At 45.7% G+C, this 22,772-nt stretch overlaps 1 protein-coding gene across 2 annotated transcripts in view; it reads right to left on the bottom strand.

Annotated features, from left to right (window-relative positions):
• The window catches only part of LOC129814176 (neuropilin-1a-like), a 62,340-nt gene that overhangs the window by 3,524 nt on the left and 36,044 nt on the right, over nt 1-22,772 (bottom strand). The window contains exons 4-17 of one of the 2 annotated variants that reach the window (XM_055867068.1): nt 20,237-20,464; nt 17,604-17,774; nt 15,763-15,929; nt 10,598-10,753; nt 9,955-10,099; nt 8,474-8,708; nt 8,273-8,369; nt 7,138-7,282; nt 5,321-5,497; nt 4,894-4,941; nt 2,517-2,663; nt 2,044-2,357; nt 432-525; nt 96-149 (exon numbers count right to left, since the gene is read on the bottom strand). In XM_055867068.1, coding sequence (XP_055723043.1) covers nt 96-149; nt 432-525; nt 2,044-2,357; nt 2,517-2,663; nt 4,894-4,941; nt 5,321-5,497; nt 7,138-7,282; nt 8,273-8,369; nt 8,474-8,708; nt 9,955-10,099; nt 10,598-10,753; nt 15,763-15,929; nt 17,604-17,774; nt 20,237-20,464 — 2,178 coding nt within the window. The remainder of the gene's footprint in view (nt 1-95; nt 150-431; nt 526-2,043; nt 2,358-2,516; nt 2,664-4,893; nt 4,942-5,320; nt 5,498-7,137; nt 7,283-8,272; nt 8,370-8,473; nt 8,709-9,954; nt 10,100-10,597; nt 10,754-15,762; nt 15,930-17,603; nt 17,775-20,236; nt 20,465-22,772) is intronic. The other variant, XM_055867069.1, reaches the window with a different exon arrangement.

Below are 22,772 nucleotides of genomic sequence, written 5' to 3'. Positions count from 1 at the left end.
TAGGCATAGCATAGGTTAGACGTTAGGAGGCTCGTCCCCCACAAGCTTTAAAAAAATATTATAACCATGAATGAGCACTGAGGTAGTGTACTTACGGTATATGCAGATCTCTGTTGGCTGGGACGTAGGAGCCTCTGGTATATCTGGATCTAAAGGGGGGAAAACAACACCCATCCAAAATGGCCACGTTATTTGAGTTGTTACACATCTTAAGCAGGATCAGAAGTGTAATAAAGCACCAAAACTAGAGAGCAAAGAGGGTTGCAAAATTCCGGTAACTTTCCCAAATGTCTCAGTTTTTCCAGAAAACCTGGTTGGAGGAATCTGTATTTCCTGCTTATTTCCTACTTATTCCCTCCTGATTCCAGGAATATTCCAACCAGACTGTGCAGCCCTAGCAGAGAGTTATAGGCCAGGGCAGTGACACTTACCCTTACACTCCTCTGTTGTGAGTCCATCCAGGATCTTGATATTGTCCAGCGCGATATGTCCTGTGCTCCTGTCTCCCACTCCCTCAATCACCACCTAGCAACAATAACACAAGCATATTGGTGAAATACTGCTATAAAGTGCATTACTTCTGACTAGGGCCCATATAATGCATTACTTCTGACTAGGACCCATATAATCCATTACTTCTGACTAGGGCCCATATAATCCATTACTTCTGACTAGGGCCCATATAATGCATTACTTCTGACTAGGACCCATATAATGCATTACTTCTGACTAGGGCCCATATAATCCATTACTTCTGACTAGGGCCCATATAATGCATTACTTCTGACTAGGACCCATATAATGCATTACTTCTGACTAGGGCCCATATAATCCATTACTTCTGAATAGGACCCATATAATCCATTACTTCTGACTAGGGCCCATATAATGCATTACTTCTGACTAGGACCCATATAATGCATTACTTCTGACTAGGGCCCATATAATCCATTACTTCTGACTAGGGCCCATATAATCCATTACTTCTGACTAGGGCCCATATAATGCATTACTTCTGACTAGGGCCCATATAATCCATTACTTCTGACTAGGGCCCATATAATCCATTACTTCTGACTAGGGTCCGTATAATGCATTACTTCTGACTAGGGCCCATATAATCCATTACTTCTGACTAGGGCCCATATAATCAATTACTTCTGACTAGGCCCATATAATACATTACTTCTGACTAGGGCCCATATAATCCATTACTTCTGACTAGGGCCCATATAATCCATTACTTCTGACTAGGGCCCATATAATCCATTACTTCTGACTAGGGCCCATATAATCCATTACTTCTGACTAGGGCCCATATAATCCATTACTTCTGACTAGGGCCCATATAATCCATTACTTCTGACTAGGGCCCATATAATCAATTACTTCTGACTAGGGCCCATATAATCCATTACTTCTGACTAGGGCCCATATAATGCATTACTTCTGACTAGGGCCCATATAATCCATTACTTCTGACTAGGGCCCATATAATCCATTACTTCTGACTAGGGCCCATATAATGCATTACTTCTGACTAGGGCCCATATAATCCATTACTTCTGACTAGGGCCCATATAATCCATTACTTCTGACTAGGGTCCGTATAATGCATTACTTCTGACTAGGGCCCATATAATCCATTACTTCTGACTAGGGCCCATATAATCAATTACTTCTGACTAGGGCCCATATAATACATTACTTCTGACTAGGGCCCATATAATCCATTACTTCTGACTAGGGCCCATATAATCCATTACTTCTGACTAGGGCCCATATAATCCATTACTTCTGACTAGGGCCCATATAATCCATTACTTCTGACTAGGGCCCATATAATCCATTACTTCTGACTAGGGCCCATATAATCCATTACTTCTGACTAGGGCCCATATAATCAATTACTTCTGACTAGGGCCCATATAATCCATTACTTCTGACTAGGGCCCATATGGTGCATTACAAGGGAATGTGGTGCATTTGGAACCTAACCTACGTCTAACAGGCTCATGACCAAGGTCTAGCCTAGTGCTTTACCTTATAGGGTGTGTTAGAGTGGGGCACCAGCACTCGTCCCTCCCTCCATCGGCTGCCCTGGTGTCCACTGACAGTCCAGAGTGGTGCCTCAGCCCATCCCTCCTCTGTCTCCCTGCTCTGTTTGATGTGCAGGGTGCCAGCGTGCTCCCCGAACATGTGGTACCAGAAGGACACACACAGGTCTGTGTCAGGGGCGGTGACGGGCAGGCTGGCTAGGCGTGCCACCCTCTCCTCCATCCTCTCCTCCTCTGCTTCCTCCTCCTTCCTTTCGGTCTCAGCAGCCAGCTGCATGTAGATGAAATTTCCTGGACCTCCTTTAGAGGGCAGTAAGAGACAAGCTAAGTAGCTATTTGCTGAGTCCATGTTCATTGTGATAGTCCTTATTTACTACAGTAATATTATTGTCTGTTGTGTGTGTCCACATGCACTCTGTGGTGTGTGTGTGTGTGTGTATGCATTCTCTGTCCTCTCACCTGTGTGATCTAGGTTGGGTCCTTTGTGGACTGTAGAGGCCCCGCTGGTCTGAATCATCCACCCAGCACCCGCATCCGTCTCCAGTGTCCAGCCGCAGAACGACGGGTTGCCCGCCCAGCCAAAGTCACACGCAAACCACAGGTACTCTGGAAAAGAGGGCAACCTTGTAAGTCACCACGCTCGTTTCCCCTGGCTGAGTGTAACTATTATTGACTTCATGTTACACAACGTGAATAGCGAGTGAGGTAAGGAAGTAACAAAGTGTAATTTCCAATATCCCTCGAACAAATTTAATTTAATTTTTTATTTTTTATTTTACCAGGTAAGTTGACTGAGAACACATTCTCATTTTCAGCAACGACCTGGGGAATAGTTACAGGGGAGAGGAGGGGGATGAATGAGCCAATTGTAAACTGGGGATTATTAGGTGACCATGATGGTTTGAGGGCCAGATTGGGAATTTAGCCAGGACACCGGGGTTAACACCCCTACTCTTACGATAAGTGCCATGGGATCTTTAATGACCTCAGAGAGTCAGGACACCCGTTTAACGTCCCATCCGAAAGACGGCACCCTACGCAGGGCAGTGTCCCCAATCACTGCCCTGGGGCATTGGGAACTAGTTTTAGACCAGAGGAAAGAGTGCCTCCTACTGGCCCTCCAACACCACTTCCAGCAGCATCTGGTCTCCCATCCAGGGCCTGACCAGGACCAACCCTGCTTAGCTTCAGAAGCAAGCCAGTAGTGGTATGCAGGGTGGTATGCTGCTGGCGTAACAATATTTCATATTAAACTGCATGCTCTGGACACTACGCTGACAGACACAGCAAACCTTTTTGCCACAGTTCGCATTGATGTGCCATCCTGGATGAACTGCACTACCTGAGCCACTTGTGTGGGTTGTAGACTCCGTCTCATGCTACCACTAGAGTGAGAGCACCGCCAGCATTCAAAAGTGACCAAAACATCAGCCAGGAAGCATAGGAACTGAGAAGTGGTCTGTGGTCACCACCTGCAGAATCACTCCTGTTTTGGGGGGTGTCTTGCTAATTGCCTATAATTTCCACCTTTTGTCTAATCCATTTGCACAACAGCATGTGAAATTTATTGTCAATCAGTGTTGCTTCCTAAGTGGACAGTTTGATTTCACAGAAGTGTGATTGACTTGGATTTACATTGTGTTGTTTAAGTGTTCCCTTTATTTTTTTGAGCAGTGTATATGAAAATACTTTTGAACAGCTGAAGAAGCAAGCACATCATTTTTCTTCAGGAAAATTACAATTTCTTACAGTTACTTGAAGGCACTCACACTTAGATACAATATTTCATATTAAACAAAAGACAGATTCACAGATCCATCATGTGTTTAGTACCAGGAGAAGGAAGACTGAAGGGACCTTCCAGAGAGAAGGGAGGAGTGCCACCAGAACAGAACAGTAATGAAGACTAAACCATTTCCAGAATGTACACTACAAAAAACTTGTTTTTCATCCCCTCTATGCCAGCTACAAATGGGCCCCTATTTCCTATATAGTGCACTACTTTTGGGCCCTGGTCAAAAGTAGTGCACTATAAAGGGAATAATGGGCTATTTGGGACAAACCATAACATGGCTGCAGTGGTTAATCACAGCATCCAAATTAATGCTACAGCTATGAGTAAAAATAATGCTTTAATATTGCAGATAGATTGTGGCTTCTATCAATCTTTTGTCTGCATCATTTTCAATCCCCATGTAAATTATTTTAAATATATTTTCCTTCTTTTTTATTTTCCCCTAACTGTACCACCCCTCCCCTAATTGGAGTAAACTAATAAACAATAATACTCAGGATTCTACTTCCAGCTTATACATACTATATACATTTTATGGACACATGTTTGACATTAGCTATCTTGTTTTTTACTTTTACTTTTTTTACAAAGAATGTTTATTTTGTTGTCAGACGTTGTTGCAGTACTCAGAGAAGAACTAACTGTTGTTGTGCCCTCTGGTTGTTGTCATATGACTCTTTTGCTCAGTTAATTGAGACTCAAGGCTCCTTTTTCTGCTTCTGCAGTTATGTTTTTCCATCTCAAGGCCAAACACCGGTTGTGTTCCAAATGGCACCCTATTTATTTTAGAGCGCACTACATTAGACCAGGACCCAGCATTGGTCAACAGCACACATAGATCTGGCAACATCTCTGTAGTTTGGATGACATCAATTATATACTCAAATCTACTATCTTGTTCTGTATTTCATGTCAAAATCCAACCATGATTATCTGCCTCATTTGCTTTATAGACAGACAACGAAAGAGAGACGGAGAGAGGGATGGATGCATGAATGGATGGGTGGAGTACATGAGCCGGACGTTTATGGACGTTCTCACCTGGTATGCGGTCTCCCTCCATGATAGGGTCTGCCACTGTGGTGTCACCTGTCAGACCCAGATGGGCACAGTCAGTGGGGTTCATGGATCAGAGGGTGGGTCAAACCCCCAGTCAGGGATACAAACACAATTGATGGAAAGATGGATCAGATATATTAGACAGATAAATATTTGTTTAATTGGATCCCCATAAGTAATTGCAGAAGCAGGAGTTATTCTTCCTAGGGTCCACAACAAAATACAAAACATGAATACACAAGGACAGTAACACAAATGTAAAATACAATGATATACAAACAATAAATCCTCTAGGTTAGGGTAGAGAAGAGTGAGAGAGACGTGATGAGGATGGATAGATAGAGAAAGTGTGGGTGTGAGAAGGAGAGTGGGATGACGAGAGAGAGCAAGGGAGGCTGGTGGTCAGCACCTGTTGTGTCGTAGTCCTCCCCTCCTGTTCCTGTTCCACTGTGACAGCTGGCCTGCTCGTCGTCACACTCTTCTGACGTCGGTGCAGGCGTGGTCACAGACGCGGTCGTGGTGGCAGCGAATGTGGTTACAGCAAACGTGATCGCTACAGGCGTGGTCGGTGGGAGAGTTGTGGGCTCTGGAGAGGGAAAGGGAGAGGAGAGAGAGAGAGAGAGAGAGAGAGAGAGAGAGAGAGAGAGAGAGAGAGAGAGAGAGAGAGAGAGAGAGAGAGAGAGAGAGAGAGAGAGAGAGAGAGAGAGGAATCCTTCAGGGAAATGATACCTCTGCTGTTTGGTTATAGTAAGCAGCCAGTTTACAGGTCAACCTTTGTGATTGGATTAGGGGATATGGCCGTTGGTTTGATTTTAGATGATAATGACACTGACATGGTGAAACCAAGCAGGCTTCCAGGGCACATGGTCTGGGTGGAGATAGGAAACGATCCGGTAACATGAGACTGTGGAGAGAGGCTGGTTGCTACTGGTAGCATGATTGATACAGAAAGTCGGAGTGTGGAGAGCCAAGTGTGGAGAGCCTGGTAGCTGCAGAGGGGTTGGAATCAAGGTGTGAAGGAGAATTGGGAATATAATTAGAGTATATTGCTCATAGTGGATTTCCCAATGCGGCCCTGTGAGTGTGAGTGTGTGCTTGCTCCCAAGTGAGTGTGTGTTCGGATGCTCTCATGCTCTCTCTTTGATGTGGAGATCATATTGATTGAGACAGATAAAGGGAGCCACCACACTCCCTCTCCTCTTTTTTCCACCTCTTCTCCCCTCCTCTCCTCTTTTTTCCACCTCTTTTCCCCTCCTCTCCTCTTTTTTCCACCTCTTCTCCCCTCCTCTCCTCTTTTTTCCACCTCCTCTCCCCTCCTCTCCTCTTTTTTTCACCTCCTCTCCCCTCCTATCCTCCTCTTTTTCCCACCTCCTCTCCTCCTCTTTTTTCCCACCTCCTCTCCTCTCCCTTCCTCTCCCCTCCACTACCCCACCGTCTGGCCTGTACTAACTGATCCTCATCTTCCTCCCTACTAGGGTAACCAGACACCCCACACCAGACCTAGAAATCCTCAACCCTCAGTCACTCACTCTCCCACCCCCACTCCCACCTCACCCCCACCTCAGCCCCACTCCCACCTCGCCGTACCACTGTGACTATTCCCCCCCCCCCCAGCCCAGAGACAGGGCAGCCTGCCCTGGCACGCGTCAGCCTTTCATGTCTTAACCCTCCCACATAACACACTGACTGACAGGTAGGGTACACAGTGTCATCAAGCAGAAAAGTCTACACAACTACTCCCCCTACTGCCCAAGGCTTGTCACTCACCCAGGTCTCAGGTCTGTAGTCAGGAGTAGGTGAGTGAAGCCTATCTGGGATTCCATCTGTGTGAGGCCACTATGATTGATGTCTATCTCTAGACCCTGTCAGAGGGGTCCTTTAATCCTAATACTGTACTGCTCGGGCGGCTCCAAAGTGGCGCAGCGGTCTAAGGTATTGCATCTCAGTGCTAGAGGCTTCACTACAGATACCCTGGTTCGATTTCAGGCTGTATCACAACCGGCCGTGATTGGGAGTCCCATAGGGCGGCGCACAATTGGCCCAGCGTCGTTTGGCCGGGCTAGGCCGTCATTATAAATAAGAATTTGTTCTTAACTGACTTAACTGACTTGTTCTTAACTGATATTTTTTAAATAACGCTAGTTTGGTCCAAGATCTGTTTGTTTACTCTGTTGCTGTCGTTGTTAAGCCAAACTGTGTGTGTGTGAGATGTTTGCACTATCTCACCCTGGATCTCACAGCCCAGCAGCTCCAGTCTGAGGCCCAGGCCCTCGGGGGTGGCTCTCTCTGGGTAAACCCTGAGGAAGCGAGTAAGCAGAGGGCCCAGCGTGCGCAGCTCTGGGGTGTCATGGTTCTGGTTTCCAATAAAGATCTGGAAGAGAGCCAGGAGAAAAGGAACGTTTGTTAGTTAGGATTCACACAAACACATGCATGCACGCAAACATACACACACACACCTTGAGGCTCCAGTCTATTGAAAAAGAATCTACTTTCTATCAAAACAAAGCACATTTCTTTGAAGACCTCTAGGATCTATGAGTTCCTCCTTAATATATTATTTAAAGCGAGAGGACATGTGAAAATGGTTAGCCCGTGCTGTGAGCAGGTAGTGGGAGTCCGGGACACCAGGCCTGCTACCACCATGGTGCCAGGCCCTAGGTTCTTATGTTTCCCTCTAAAACGCTCAATCAAAGTGAAGCCTGGTGTGGCAGTTTGAAAAACATTCTCCCTGCCTCCCAAATGGCTCACTATTCCCTATATAGTGCACTACTTTTGACCAGAGTAGTACACTATATAGGGAATAGGGTACCATTTGAGATGCTGCCGGGATGTATGGCTGAAGCCACTGAAATAGACTTCCTCTCTATTCGTCTTTGAAGATTGGAGGCTGGAAAGGAGCTTTATAAAAAGACACAGGAAACAGGGCAGGGGGATATCTAGGGCGGCATCCCAAATAGCACCCTATTTTCTATGCTGTAAACGACTTTGGACAAGAGGCCTAAGGGCCCTCGTCCAAAGTAGTGCACTACATAGGGAACAGGGTGCCATTTGGGACACAAATAAGATCTTCCTCTGTCTGCCATAAATCAGGAGTCCCACCATCTGGAATAGATGGATGTTCAATGTCTTGTGACCGTGACAGGGAGTACGAAGAGTACTGTTGGATATTTGGACTAGCTAGGTGCTGATGGCTTCCACACACTGACACATCATCCTTGACTTGACCAACAGGATATGTTGCGCTCTTGTCAACATCACTCTTGGCAACATCCTATATGATCGTAATGATTTTCTATTGATCAGTGGGTCTCTGTGGGAGGAGGTGAATTCCAAACATGAATTCCCAGGCTGCTTCCCTTACCGTAGGCTTGGCATCGTTGTCTTCATTCACCATGGTCCAGTCAGAGCCGTTGCTGCTGTAACCCACCTTGAACCTCTTCATGAACACATTCTTGTCTCTATAGAATAAAAATACAACTTTATTGATCCAGAAAGACACACAAACACACACAGGTTCCAACTCTGGTTGCTGGCCCCTGTCTCTGTCCTCTAGACTACCTACCTGTGGTGTCCTCCCTGGATAACCAGGCCGCTGACCAGCTTGTCCTGGCCCAGGTCCACCTGCAGCCACTCGTTCCTGAAGGGCTGTCTGGTCTGTTGCTGGGTCCATCCCGACCTCCCGGTCAGCAACCTGGCGTTTTCCGGTACCCAACCACGCTCCGCGTGCGACGACGCAGTGACCTGGGCGTCTGAGATCTGTCCGGAGACCATCCCCAGCATGCCTGAACAGGGGTAGTCTGCGTTTGTGAGTGTGTGTGTGTGTGTGTGAGAGAGAGAGAGAGAGAGAGAGAGAGAGAGAGAGGAGAGAGAGAGTAGAGAAGGGATCAGACTGAGGTTGTGTTCTCATGGGCTCTGGCCAAAAGTAGTGCACCATATAGGGAATAGGATGCCATTTCAGACACATCCACTCAGTCCTGAGATCTTTGTGAGTTATCTTGTGATTTGTCTTTGTGGGAACCACAGCAGGAGAACATTATAAATATGGTATTACTCTGTTCCTCACTGCAGGGCTAGTGTTTGTGTGTGTGTGTGTGTGTGTGTGTGTGTGTGTGTGTGTGTGTGTGTGTGTGTGTGTGTGTGTGTGTGTGTGTGTGTGTGTGTGTGTGTGTGTGTGTGTGTGTGTGTGTGTGTGTGTGTGTGTGTGTGTGTGTGTGTGCGTGTGTGTGTGTGTGTTCATGTGTGTGTTCATGTCTGTGTATCATACGAGGTGGCTGGGCTGAACTCACAGAGGCAGTATAACTGGAGGACAGAGACAGACGGTCTATTTCCTCCCTGTGTCATTCCAAGCTCTTAATCATCTTGTACAATACACACACACACACACACACACACACACACACACACACACACACACACACACACACGCACACACACACACACACACACACACACACACACACACACACACACACACACACACACACACACACACACACACACACACACACACACACACAAACACTAGCCCTGCAGTGAGGAACAGAGTAATACCATATTTATAATGTTCTCCTGCTGTGGGAAATAAGAGAGGATGGATTTCTGGGAAGAACCAAGTGCTGTGCTTAGTAATATCGTAAATACTGGATGTACGGTGACTCAACTTGCCTTTTTGCCGTTTTCCATTGCACTTTTACAATGAATAACTACCTAGCATGACCCTCGACCGGCTTTGGAAGCAGTGATTATTCTAAATCACAAAGCTGTCTTCTGCACAGCCAAGAACAGGATTAATTAGATTTCTTAGAGCACTGGAAAGCATGGTAAATAGGGTCTAGATTAGAATGAAAATGTATGTGTGAGTGTGTTTGCGCGTGCATTTGTGTGTGTGTGTGTGTGTGTGTGTGTGTGTGTGTGTGTGTGTGTGTGTGTGTGTGTGTGTGTGTGTGTGTGTGTGTGTGTGTGTGTGTGTGTGTGTGTGTGTGTGTGTGTGTGTGTGTGTGTGTGTGTGTGTGTGTGTGTGTGTGTGTGTGTGTGTGTGTGTACCTGAGGTCTTGCAGCCGTAAACCTCGAAGCGCATGCATATGCCTGTCTCCCAGGACATGGGTCTGATGCGGACGTAGCGTGCCAGGGTCTGCTTGGGCAGGAACGACCTGGCCACATCTGTAGGGTTGTGGTTCCCCTGGAAAATCTGGAGGAGAAGATGAAGAAGATGACGAAGAAGAAGATGATGATGAAGAAGAAGATGATTAAGAAGATGATGAAGAAGAAGATGATGAAGAAGAAGAAAAGAGGAAGGAGATCATCTGATGTCCAGCAGAAACATCTTCTGCTTTATTCGAGAAGAACAGAGACAAAATTGTTTACCTTAGTCACTTTTGTAAAATAGAAATGTCTGAATCAGTTCTGTAAAATAGGACAGATTTCCCTGGTGTTTTTTGTCCAGAGTACAGGATATCTGCCCTATTGTGAAATGTGTGGTTTTGATTTTCAAATCAGACTGAAGCCAGTCTTTCTATTACTCATGTATATAACCTCTCTAGATTTCTTCCTTCTAGGGAATTTGTCCCGGCCACTGTTCTCTTGCTTCTCCTTTACCTGCTCTTTGGGTTCTAGGCCGGGTGACAGTAAAGACCTTTATGACAATTTAAACAAAAGGTTTAAAAATGATCTAATGAGTCAGTCTTACCTTCTGCTTTGAGCCCTCCTTTATTGTGACCCAGTCCTCTCCATTGGAGCTCACATCCACTTTGTAGGAGCGGACAAAGTACTCCTTCTTGGTTTCCTTGGAGATGGCGCCCTGTGTTCCCACGGCTGAGACAAAGCGGAGAAATCCCAGGTCCACCTGGCAACACAAACCAGAAACACCCAGTTAGCTTGAACCCTATTAGCTCATGCATTAGGAAAAACAGAGAGAAAGGACTGAAAGACCTGCACAGGGAATAGTGCTGCTACCCAAGGCTTTATTCCTGCATCCAAATCAACCAAAACATTTTGACTTCACAGAAGTCTTGCCAGGTGCAAACAGAGAAAATAGCCAATTAGTTAATTGGTTGCAGGACAACTCTCAATGTCCTGCATGTGGATGAGCATCATATACAGTGGGCTTAAAGGCAGGAAGTTGCCACTTCCAGCTACCTGTCGGGGGGCAGCTACTGACAGAGCCACTCATGATGTGGTCTGTTAAGTGGGTTGTCAGTGTTGACTATGTTAAAACACTCTGTATGAATGAACATAGGGGCTCTGCCTGCTTTCTGAGCAGGGCGAGGCCTGTTAGGCCGATTGTGGGGGACAGGACGGAACCGGTGGGAAGGCCATAATGCCTCTGACGGTGAAAACAGGAGCGTTGGCCCTTCCTCTGGGAGCAGGGGCAGGTCCACAGGAAGTGAGCTCCACCGCCTGGCCTGGCCAGCAGAGCAGAGAGAGAGAGACTCCATTGTCTGTCTGGGGAATTCCTGAGCTGCAGGGAGCAGCTGGTCTCTTTAGGCTGTGTCCCAAATGGGATGCAACCTATTTCCTATATAGTGCACTATTTTTGACCAGGGCCAGGAATAAGGTGTCATTTGGGACACACTCCTGGTCTCTCAAGGGCACGGGGAAATGGAAGGCAGGGCTGCCTGCTGGCCACCCTTCTGCTCTGGGCTTCATGTATTAAATATTTGTGTACTTTAAAGTAGGTGGAGCTCAGTATGGTTGGTTGCTCCATGATATTAGTGTGGGTGTGTTTGTTTCTGTGCTTTTGTCTTGAGTTGCTTTTTTTGCGTTATCGAAGTAGAGCATTTTTCTTTCAGAGAACCGTTAGAGAGAGTCTTTGAGATAATATTGATTTATAGCCTAAAAACCGGTGCAGCTCCATGCCTTCTACTTTAAGGGGGTTTAAATGATGATTTATGTTTTTGAGGTAGAGGTATTTTGAGGTTGATGAATTTTGTTATGATGAAGTATGCTATAGTACGTGGCCCACTCCGCAGCATGGTGCAGCTAGCCAGAGGCTGTGTCACAAATGGCACCCTATTCCTTACAGTGCACTACTTTTGATAAGAGCTCCGGTCAAAAGTAGTGCACTTTGAAGGGAACAGGGTGCCATCTGGGACATAGACAAGTAGTGCTTCATTAGTCTTACTTCAGCTGAATAAAATGACTTACCTAATTCATGCATGTGTGCCATCAATACAATTCTATTATTGAGTCAACAGTTATCATTTTATTGATACAATTTCCAGGACACTATTTTTTATTTTAATGTCGCCTGGCAGTAATGTGTGCTTTAGGCTCCTTTATGACGAATCTTTGGCTGTATAGGTAGTATGCTGATTTAATTTGATCATCTTGGCTTTTATATTAAAGGGATATATCTAGGCCCCATGTCTATAGCAAGTTTCCTCCGGATGCCACAGGTATGGATGAAACTGCCAACCCATCACTGTGCGTAATTTATCCCCCAACTTGGCCGTATTTGAATTACAATGAGATTGACATGTTATTGAAACCTGTGAGGTAAGCTTATGCAGGAAAGGTTTCCTTCCTCTCCAAAGACAAAGTATTTATAGAGGCGTACTGCTTGAGGAGAAACGTTTGTCTTGGGTCTGTGACGTTGGAAACCAGGAAAGGGCCGTACATCTGTGGAACACATTTGGGCCCGGCAGTTCTGTGAGTGAATGTTGTTAGCGGAAAGAGATGAAAACGTAAAACAAAGGAGTCCTCAGAGACTGTTGGAGGAGTTCCCATCACCCTAAGAGACAACATGAAGGATGCGATATTTAGGTCCCATAATATGACCCAATGCCACTTGTCAGGAGAAACAAATCAGAATCATACTGGAAGATTTATTATAGACTGAGCGTGGCATTTTATTTAGGAACGTTGGGCATCATGGTTGAAGACTGTAGAAGAATTCAATTATTCTGGTATGCTTTAGTCATTACCTAGTTATAAAACTGCAAATTATTCTCTCCGCACCATAGCTAAATGAGTAGAATTGGATGAAATGACTTGTAAATTGCAAAATTGGCTGGTATGGATGTGGGTATGCAGACCCACGAGCCACCACGGCCTCTCATGACGAGTTCCGTTTTTTTTGTGGCCTCCACTCCCGTCAAAGTTGCCCATCCCCGATGTAGAATATGTTAAACATGATCAAAAGCAACAACCCACATCTCAACTGACCTCACCATGAGTGCCTCTGTCACTTTAGAGAACCTTGTTCAGTGAAAGTCGTAACTATATTTCCCCTGCATGTGTTCAGAACCCTTTTCGTGTCCTGATCTTGTCCAGTCTAACCCCACAGTTATGACACAGCACTTTTGTGAGAAAACAAAGCGAGGTCTTGACAAAGTGGGTCACAGCAGTCAGTCACAGCAGCCTAGCGCTGGTTACAAGCTCTTTCTCTCCTCGCCAGAAAAACACCAATATCCTGTTTTGAAGGATGTGCCAATGTTTTTGTTCAATCTCATTTAGTCACGGTCCGGCTGATGAATACAGACGTGCATCCCATTGTTTTCTCCATTAAAGGCCTGAGCAGAGGGTTTCATTTTCAGCCACAGAGTGTCAACGCTGCCAAGTGTTGAGTAATTAGGAATATGGGAGAGTAATTAGCATCAGTCCTTTCATAGAGGAAGTCTGGCCAATAGGCTTGGCCGGCCGCTGCGGAGTTCATATCAGATAGAATAGGAAACGGCGGACAGAGTGTTCAGCTCAGAGGTTTCTATCATAATAAAGGGCTTTGGTTTGGTTGCGAGATCAACTTGAGACTAGGACTGAAGCAGAGCAACAAGGTCTTTCGTGCCAAAACAACCCAGGACACTGTCCACAACTCCTCTGTACTCAAGTGGACTCAAGCCCACCTTTGGCAAACAATCTCAGCATTTTTTAACTTATACAGATTTGTTGTCAGGCTCTTTAATTACACTGCTGTGCATGATTCTCAATTGGATCACGAATACCAATGAGTACATGGATCAAATGTTCAAGTGGCTCAAGGAGTCTTAACAGCGTGGCTTGTGTGCTAGAAAGGGGTTGCCATGACTTTGTTAAAGGCGGAGGGGAATATATAGAAACTCTAGGGGATTTACCAGGATAGGCTATAAGGAATGTACAGCTCTATGGTAACACTACAGCTTCACCATAGAGTGCCAGTTCCCAGGGGTCCTCTGTCACTCACATAGCCCACACAAACCCATGCAGAGTCACACACACCCACACACTACAGTAGCAAGTCCATCTGGGGCTTGACGTTCCCAGGGGTCCACTGTCACTCACACAGCCCACACAAACCCATGCACACACCACACACACACCCCCCACACAAATCCATGGGGAGGCTATTTCTTCCTCTCTCAGAGAGTGCGGCAGTGAGGCCAAAACAGGACACTGTGGTGCCTTCCCATCCTTCACACTGTGTTACTGCATTATTCTGTGGTCATGTAATTATATACCCGGATTTACAGACTTCCCATGATTTGAAGCACAACACATTTGCAAAATGCTTTGGGGTCAAACTTTGGGGGAAGTCCCTTTGATAAATATGTTTTTTCATATCAGTTCATATCAGTTATTGCATTTGGTTGTATTAAAATACATTATGTATTATTACTGGGATTCTGTAATAGTAATGCAATCTTGATGTACATGTTCCTGCTCAGTTCAGAGTTATTGGAGTGTGAGTTATTGGAGTGTGAGTTATTGGAGTGTGATTTATTGGAGTGTGAGTTATTGGAGTGTGAGTTATTGGAGTGTGAGTTATTGGAGTGTGATTATTGGAGTGTGAGTTATTGGAGTGTGAGTTATTGGAGTGTGAATTATTGGAGTGTGATTATTGGAGTGTGAGTTATTGGAGTGTGATTATTGGAGTGTGAGTTATTGGAGTGTGAGTTATTGGAGTGTGAGTTATTGGAGTGTGAGTTATTGGAGTGTGATTATTGGAGTGTGAGTTATTGGAGTGTGAGTTATTGGAGTGTGAGTTATTGGAGTGTGAGTTATTGGAGTGTGATTATTGGAGTGTGAGTTATTGGAGTATGAGTTATTGGAGTGTGAGTTATTGGAGTGTGAGTTATTGGAGTGTGATTATATTGAAAGACAATATAACCACTTTATTGCTGGAGTTCTGTTTTGGGGGAAAAATGCAGTCTGTTCAGTTCATCGTGTTTGGAGTGTTGGTGTAGTAGTGTTACAGAATAGCCTCATGTAACAATCTGCATTTACAACAAGAAGCATGCCCTGAGGGTGTTGCTACCTTTACAAAACTCAATTATAGAAGTCATGTCCCTGTTAGACAGTGTGTGGCGGAAGGTGCTTAATCAACTCAAATGCCAACTAGTCTAGTCAGTCTGGCCTCTCGATCACAAGCTGTCTTGTTTGTGACTTTATGATGTTTATTTTTCCAAGAATGTCATTCTTGAACACCCTCATGACCTGTGCTGCTAGAATCTCACCCCCCCCCCCCCCCCCCCCCCCTAATGATCACACACTTCTCATTAGGGATGCTGGCAGACAGCCGTGACATTGGTTCAGATTGGTGGATACAGAGCTGAGTCTCCCACACTGTCTGCCTACAACCCCCGGACTGTGTGGATACATAGAGAGATGCACTCTTAAAACATTTCACTATGACAGTAGCTGTCCCGAACTGGTGGCGGTGAAGGACAAAACACACTGTCCGGATGAGTCTAGAATAACCAACTGTTGCTCAACTCAGGGCTTCATGTGCAGCCATGATGTTTTACACGCACCAAAAGCATTAGTACTGTCACTGACACACATATGTAACTCTATTCACCTATGTAGTGCACTACTTCCCAACTGTTTGGGACGCAGATGCCACACATGTAACCCAGCTGCCCCAGGGCTGTCTCTTACCTGAATCCACTCTCTGCTGGAGTCTTCAGAGGGGGTCCAGCCATTCTCTTTGTAGTTGAGTCTGGAGCGCTCAGGAGACCAGTTAGAGTTGTACTGTGAGGAGGCAGTGATCTGATCCGAGGTGATCGCCCCTGACTCCATCCCCAGGCCCTCCACACACTTAAAATCTGTCAACAGAGACATAGAACCTGAGTTACACTTTATTTGGACAGTCCTCTGTTGATCAGTGTTTCTCAATCCTGGTCCTGGGGACCCAAGGGGTTGACGATTTTTGTTTTTGTCCTGGTACTAACACAGTGGTTTCAGCTAATCTACTTATCATTAGGTGTCTGAGGGCTAGGGAAAATGTTTAATGTGCACCACTTTAGGTCCCCAGGACCAGAATTTGAGAAACACTGCTATAAATGTCTGACAGATTAAATCATCAACAGACTATCAATGGCAACTCTGTTGTTAAACAGCAATTTGTTGGGGTTACGGTTAGAGTTAGGTTTTGGGGTTAGAATTAGGGTGAGGGCTATGAGCCTCCATCCTCTGTCTTGTCCTGTCTGTCTCTAAAGAGACGTTGTGTGACTCAGGGAGGTCTTGGCCTCGAAGACAACTTGGAAGAGAAATGCAATGGGAAAGAACTGTGTCTTACTGGAACTAAACGCAAACTTCCTCAAGCCTCTCTGAACTGAGTCAGAAGAAAAGAACAGCACGTTCTTGTGTATCTTAGCTGGAGCCATTCAAAGATGACACATCTAGAACCTTCCGTAACGGGCCACACTGAGTACACCACCGAGGTACTGGGTCTCATTTTGACTAACTCTTGACATCTCTAAAATGTCACACAAACACAAACTAGAAGCATCCTTTTTTAAAGTAGCTTTTTTTTCAAGATATGTTATTAATAAGTTAATAATGTAAAATATTATTATGAGATTCCCAAAAGCAAGCGTAGGCCCACACGTTGACACAAACTATGTCAAGTCTTTATTGAATTATTACATGTATTTCTTTACATATTTTAAATGTTGCAGGATGAAAAAACCAAACATAGAACACCATACGAACACACACACACACACACACACACACACACACACACACACACACACACACACACACACACACACACACACACACACACACACACACACACACACACACACACACACACACACACACACACACACACACACACACACTATCAGTCATTTTGGAAGTAGAAATGAGTGTGCCGAAATGTTCTTAAAACTGTTTTTTCCATTACATGGGAGGAAGGAGGATGGAATGTAATGTTGTCAGATATCAGTATTCCTCCTGTTCCCCCGATGACTTAATCTTATCACTTGGAACACTCCATACTGCAGCTTTGATCACATTAACTGTTGAAATAGTCTCTGATAAGGTCTTTCATTTAGATTGCAATGATATGTGGATATTTTGAGGTTCTGCCGATGCCTGCTGAGAGGAGGGAACAGGAGTCGACTCATGAATAGAAATGAAAGAATTAACAGAAAGCTGAGAGGAGATGGAAGGAGGGACAGAGACTGTTTTTATTCTCTGGGATGGGGTGTCGTAAGTCCATCCTGGCTCTGTGTGTTTGTGAGGCATTTAGACCCTGTGTCACCAGTCAGCCCCACACACTGTCCTTCCAGACCTCCCCCTCTCCCTCTCGCCCCCATCCCAGCTAATCCCCCTCCCTGCCCCCATCCCACCTACTGTGAGTGCACTTAGAGTTGGACACTGTGGCCCCGGAGTTATATACAAGTACGCCCCCTGTGCAGGATGCTAGTCTGTGGCATGGCAGTTCTGGGTGGGACAAGGTTTAACGTGAGGTAGTAGGCTGTACTAACCCTCTGGTGTCTGTCCCTGTGGCAGGCTCTTCTCTCTGACAGTGTAATTGGCTGAGAAGCCCTCTCTGGCGATGGCGTTGTCAGTGTTGATGGTCATAGACAGGATCCCAGTGTAGGAGATGACCCGTCCAGGACTGCTGTTACCACAGTACCGCCCGATGTGGGGACCCACTGGGAGGGAGAGGGAGAGGGAGAGGGAGAGGGAGAGGGAGAGGGAGAGGGAGAGGGAGAGGGAGAGGGAGAGGGAGAGGGAGAGGGAGAGAGAGAGTGAGGTAAGGAAATAGGAACAGAAAGAGGAACAGAAAGAGGAACAGAAAGACAATAACAAAGAGTTATGTCAACTCTATGACAGTAGGTGCCAAGACAACATCATTATTCCTTCTTCCAATATCCCATGTTGTGAATGATTCAGCTACAGTGAGCTCCAAAAGTACTGGGACAGTGAATTGTTTGTTGTTGTTTTGGCTCAATACTCCAGTACTTTGGATTTGAAATGATACAATGACTTTGAGGTTAAAGTGCAGACTGTCTGCTGTAATTTTCATCCATATCGGGCGATACGTTTAGAAATTACAGCACTTTTTGAACATATCATAGTTCCCCCATTTTAGGGGACCCAAAGTATTGGGACAAACTCATTCAAAGTTTATTCAAGTAGTCAAAAGTTTAGTATTTGGTCTCATATTGCTAGCACGCAATGACAAAGCTGTGCTTTGGAAAAGTGGGTGGGGTTATATCCTTCCTGTTTGGCCCTGTCCGGGGGTATCATCGGATGGGGCCACAGTGTCTCCTGACCCCTCCTGTCTCAGCCTCCAGTATTTATGCTGCAGTAGTTAATGTGTTGGGGGGCTAGGGTCAGTTTGTTATATCTGGAGGACTTCTCCTGTCTTATCCGGTGTCCTGTGTGAATTCAAGTATACTCTCTCTAATTCTCTCCTTCTTTCAATCTCTCGGAGGACCTGAGCGCTAGGACCATGCATCAGGAATACCTGGCATGATGACTCCTTGCTGTCCCCAGTCCACCTGGCCTTGCTGCTGCTCCAGTTTCAAATGTTCTGCCTGCGGCTATGGAACCCTGACCTGTTCACCGGACGTGCTAAAAAAGCCAACTGACATTTACTCCTGAGGTGCTGACTTGCTGCACCCTCGATAACTAATGTGATTATTATTATTTGACCATGCTGGTCATTTATGAACATTTGAACATCTTGGCCATGTTCCGTTATAATCTTCACCCGGCACAGCCAGAAGAGGACTGGCCACCCCTCATAGCCTGGTTCCTCTCTAGGTTTCTTCCTAGGTTTTGGCCTTTCTAGGCAGTTTTTCCTAGCCACCGTGCTTCAACACCTGCATTGCTTGCTGTTTGGGGTTTTAGGCTGGGTTTCTGTACAGCACTTTGAGATATCAGCTGATGTACGAAGGGCTATATAAATACATTTGATTTGATTTGATTTGACAACCATCAAGCTTGTGACTCCATAAACTTGTTGGATACATTTGCTGTTTGTTGTGGTTGTGTTTCAGATAGGTTTGTGCCTATTGGAAAGTAATGGTAATATATTGTGTCATTTTAGAATCACTTTCTACTATTACCATGGTAACGGATAGTCCCTTAATGAGTGGTTAGGTACACAAATATCATACCCACATTACAATAACAGGGGAGGTTAGCATTTTTTGGGGGGGGGGGATTATATTAATGCCTCTGTAACTTTCTCACTTATTATTATTCCCGATTCATTCAGGATTATCCGTAATCATGGTAGTATCCACATTAATGTAGAAGTGTTTGAAAGTACATTCTATTCTTATTTTCAATAAAAGTGACTCCAAAATGACAGCCAATATATAACGTGTATGGCACAGCAAAAATGTCCCTCATCTCCAATTATGTGTCAAGGTAATATATTGCATGTTACTTCCCTATTTTGTCTCCATTTCCCTCTGTTTTTTGTCGAATGTATTGCGACAAAGTAAATAACCCTCTGGGATATAGGCTACAGTGTGTTGTCTGCTATCTGGACTGTTACACATATACACACGGCAAATACAAAGCTTCAGCAGACACCGGGACAGACAACATGTTTATTGAGAGGCCGGGCAGGCATGTATACAGTACTAGCCCAGCTATGAGGAGCCCAGCTATGAGGTGTGTGATAGTTTCTAAAGGGCTGTGCCAGTCCTGTCTCGAATGGCACCTTATTCCCTTTCTAGTGCTCTAGTTTGGGACGAAGACCCTAGCCTGGCAAGGCCCTAGTATAGAGGGAGTCTCAGGGAGCCAGACAAAGCAGTGTGCCTAGCCAGGCACCACTCTGATGCTTTTCAATGTACATTTCCTCCTCTTCTCTTCAGACCTCAGCCCAATCACACAACAATGGAGACCGGGCAAAGCGTTCCAGTGAAAAGCATCATTGTAGACCATGAATAGTGTAGGTTCTGCCTGTCTCCTTAATGTGCTAAATCAATCTGTGTGGCCTGGTGGATGAAAACAACTGCACTGCTGGCTGACGAGACAAATATGGTTTTCTTTCTTCCTCCACCTCTCTCTTTTACGATCTCTTTCATTCTCTTCCTCTGTCTCTTTCTTTTTCAACACAAGCCCTTCACATTTCCCCCCTCCCTCCCTTCCTCACCTGCAGGGAACCCGTCCCAGATCTCCAGCCAGTCGTAGCGACACAGTGCCCCGGGTGGAGGGGTGGTGTCAGGCTCCATGTCGAAGGCGTCGAAGTCCACCACGATCTCGGACATCTTGGGGGCGATGATCATGAAGGTGCAGTCCAGGTTGTTGGGGTACTTGTCTGGGAAGCCTGGCGTCTTTATAACGCCTTTGGACGAGGTGAAGTTTCTGGAGCACTCAGGCCCTGCGGAGAAGTCGAGAGAGGAATATGTATTGTATGTTAAGCGTTGCATGTCATTATCCTGTTTTGATGAATACTATTTGCGTCAATGGCTGCAGGCTTTTGTCTTTAAGCTTGTATTAAATGTATTAATGCTGTTATTAAGCTCCATTCTCATATGACTGTAACAATAATCATAGTTGAGGATCTGAAAACAAGAAATATGTTGCCATAACTAGAATGTTGTAATTTAGGATTATTTGACGGGCCACCGTCATAAGAGGCTCATGGGCCCTGAGTCCATTTACTCCATTATCACTGAGGTGTCCACTGAGCCTGTTCCTATTGGTCATACCCTCGGTGCCACTAGCTGGCTATGTCTGTGTTTTGACTGGGGGGGACCGCCTGGTATTTACTGACTTCTGCAGTCAGACACAGACACTCTGGGTTGTTTTTGGAGACGTCGCCCAACAATCCCCTCACCCCCACTGCACCCCACCCCAACAACCCCCTCATCCCAACTTCAACCTACCCCACCAAACCCCTCACCCCAACTACACCCCACCCCACCAAACCCCTCACCATCACCCTCACTCCACCTCCACCCCACCCCCAATGAGTCTCAGTCAGGAAGAGACCACTCCCCACTGTGTAGACTAAAGAGCTCTTTTCACAGTTGCTCTGCTGAAGAAGTGGCCTGAAGAAACTATCTGGCCCCTGTACACATTCAGCTTCTAAAACTAATGTACAACATGTTCGACACAACGGTTCCGATAAAATGTTGACTCTGGTGACACAATGTTTTGTGTAATTATTTTACACAATTGTATCAAAACCGTTGCTCAAAACGCATAGTACAGTGTACAGGACATGCCTATGAAGACAGACACAGTTCACCTCAGTTCAAAAGCCAGGGAGTCAGTCGACCCTCTCCCCCCTGTCATAAAGGGAAATGTACAAGCCCAGGTTACTGTTGTAACATTGACTGCTCTTTGTAAGGAAGACGAGATGACAGAGGCACAGTGTTGATGAGGGTCACTGCGCCCACAGGACAGAGATGTGCCTCTCGTGTTGCCCGGGCAAGATGTGGACCTCTGTTACATGAGAGCAAGAGAAAGTTGTGCCGCTCACTAACATGCCAACTTGCTAACACCGCTCCCGCTACCTCCCTTGATGTTGACACAGGTGGTGTCATTTACATGGGTGACATGATAAATGGCATCGAAGGAGGAGAAGTGGGCGGGTTTTGATCTGGCTCGGGTGGTGTGAGAGAGAGTGTGGGTGTGTGAGAGAGAGATATGTGTCTTTCCTGCACATATGCCCATCAACTAATCTCCTGCCAAACTCCGCCCACTTTGATGGAGACCCTTCCCTATCTAAGCCACAGTTTGATGTGGTTCTGTAAAAATGGCCGTCTTTCAAAACCACGAGACGTGTTTTTGGTTTGAGGAATGGCAGTGAAACGATAGTGAGAGGAGAGAGCTAGACAGATATAGCCTTACGGTTCTGTGGAGGACCCAGTGTGTATTTACAAGACCATTGATGCATATTATGTGGTCAATGAGAGGAGGAGCTCTGGCAATGGCGGGCAGATGTGCTCCGTTTGTTTGTTGTGTCCCAAATGACACCCTCTTCCCTATATAGTGAGTGCACTGCTTTTGACCTGGGCTCTGGCTGAAATTAGTGCACTATGTAGGGAATAGGGCGGTATTTGGGACACCGCCATATTTATTAGTCACCCTGACGATATGCTATCTTTAACACAAATGGTGCTTGTCGTCATCACGAGAGCCGTTTATGACCATTTCCAGTGTTACGTTTCTCTCTTCGTAATGATAGACTTGTAGTCAGAGCCGTAGCTTGGTTTGTCACAATACATTACATTCGTAAATGGGAGCAGAGCCATAGAGGGAACAACAGGGAAATATGCTTTTGCGAATGTAATGGATTTTTAAATGTGACAAGAGGGGAATCCAACATGTCATGAGATTATGTAGGCGGGCCAATTTCTAACTCATACACTTGGGTGTGTCCCAAATTATACCCTCTTGTACCCTATATAGTGCACTACTTTTGACTACAACTTTTTGAAGATACAGTGCACTATATAGGGAACAGGGTGCCATTTGGGGCGCACCCTTGATTAAAAGAACCACATTTGGCGAACCCACCCAACTCCCCCCGCCTCTACCTCCCTTTGCTGTTCTAGATTCAGATTCAGCCTATCCTTGCCAGAGCATCCATTTAATGTGTAGGTCACCCTCAATCCTCCAATGACAAACAGCCCATTAACTAAATGAGCCTGGGGTCTCCTGCACCTGTCTGGTACATC

Source organism: Salvelinus fontinalis, chromosome 17 (assembly GCF_029448725.1).
Source record: "Salvelinus fontinalis isolate EN_2023a chromosome 17, ASM2944872v1, whole genome shotgun sequence".
In the NCBI taxonomy this organism is placed as follows: Eukaryota; Metazoa; Chordata; class Actinopteri; order Salmoniformes; family Salmonidae; genus Salvelinus; species Salvelinus fontinalis.
This window is presented reverse-complemented; position numbering and strand designations above follow the sequence as displayed.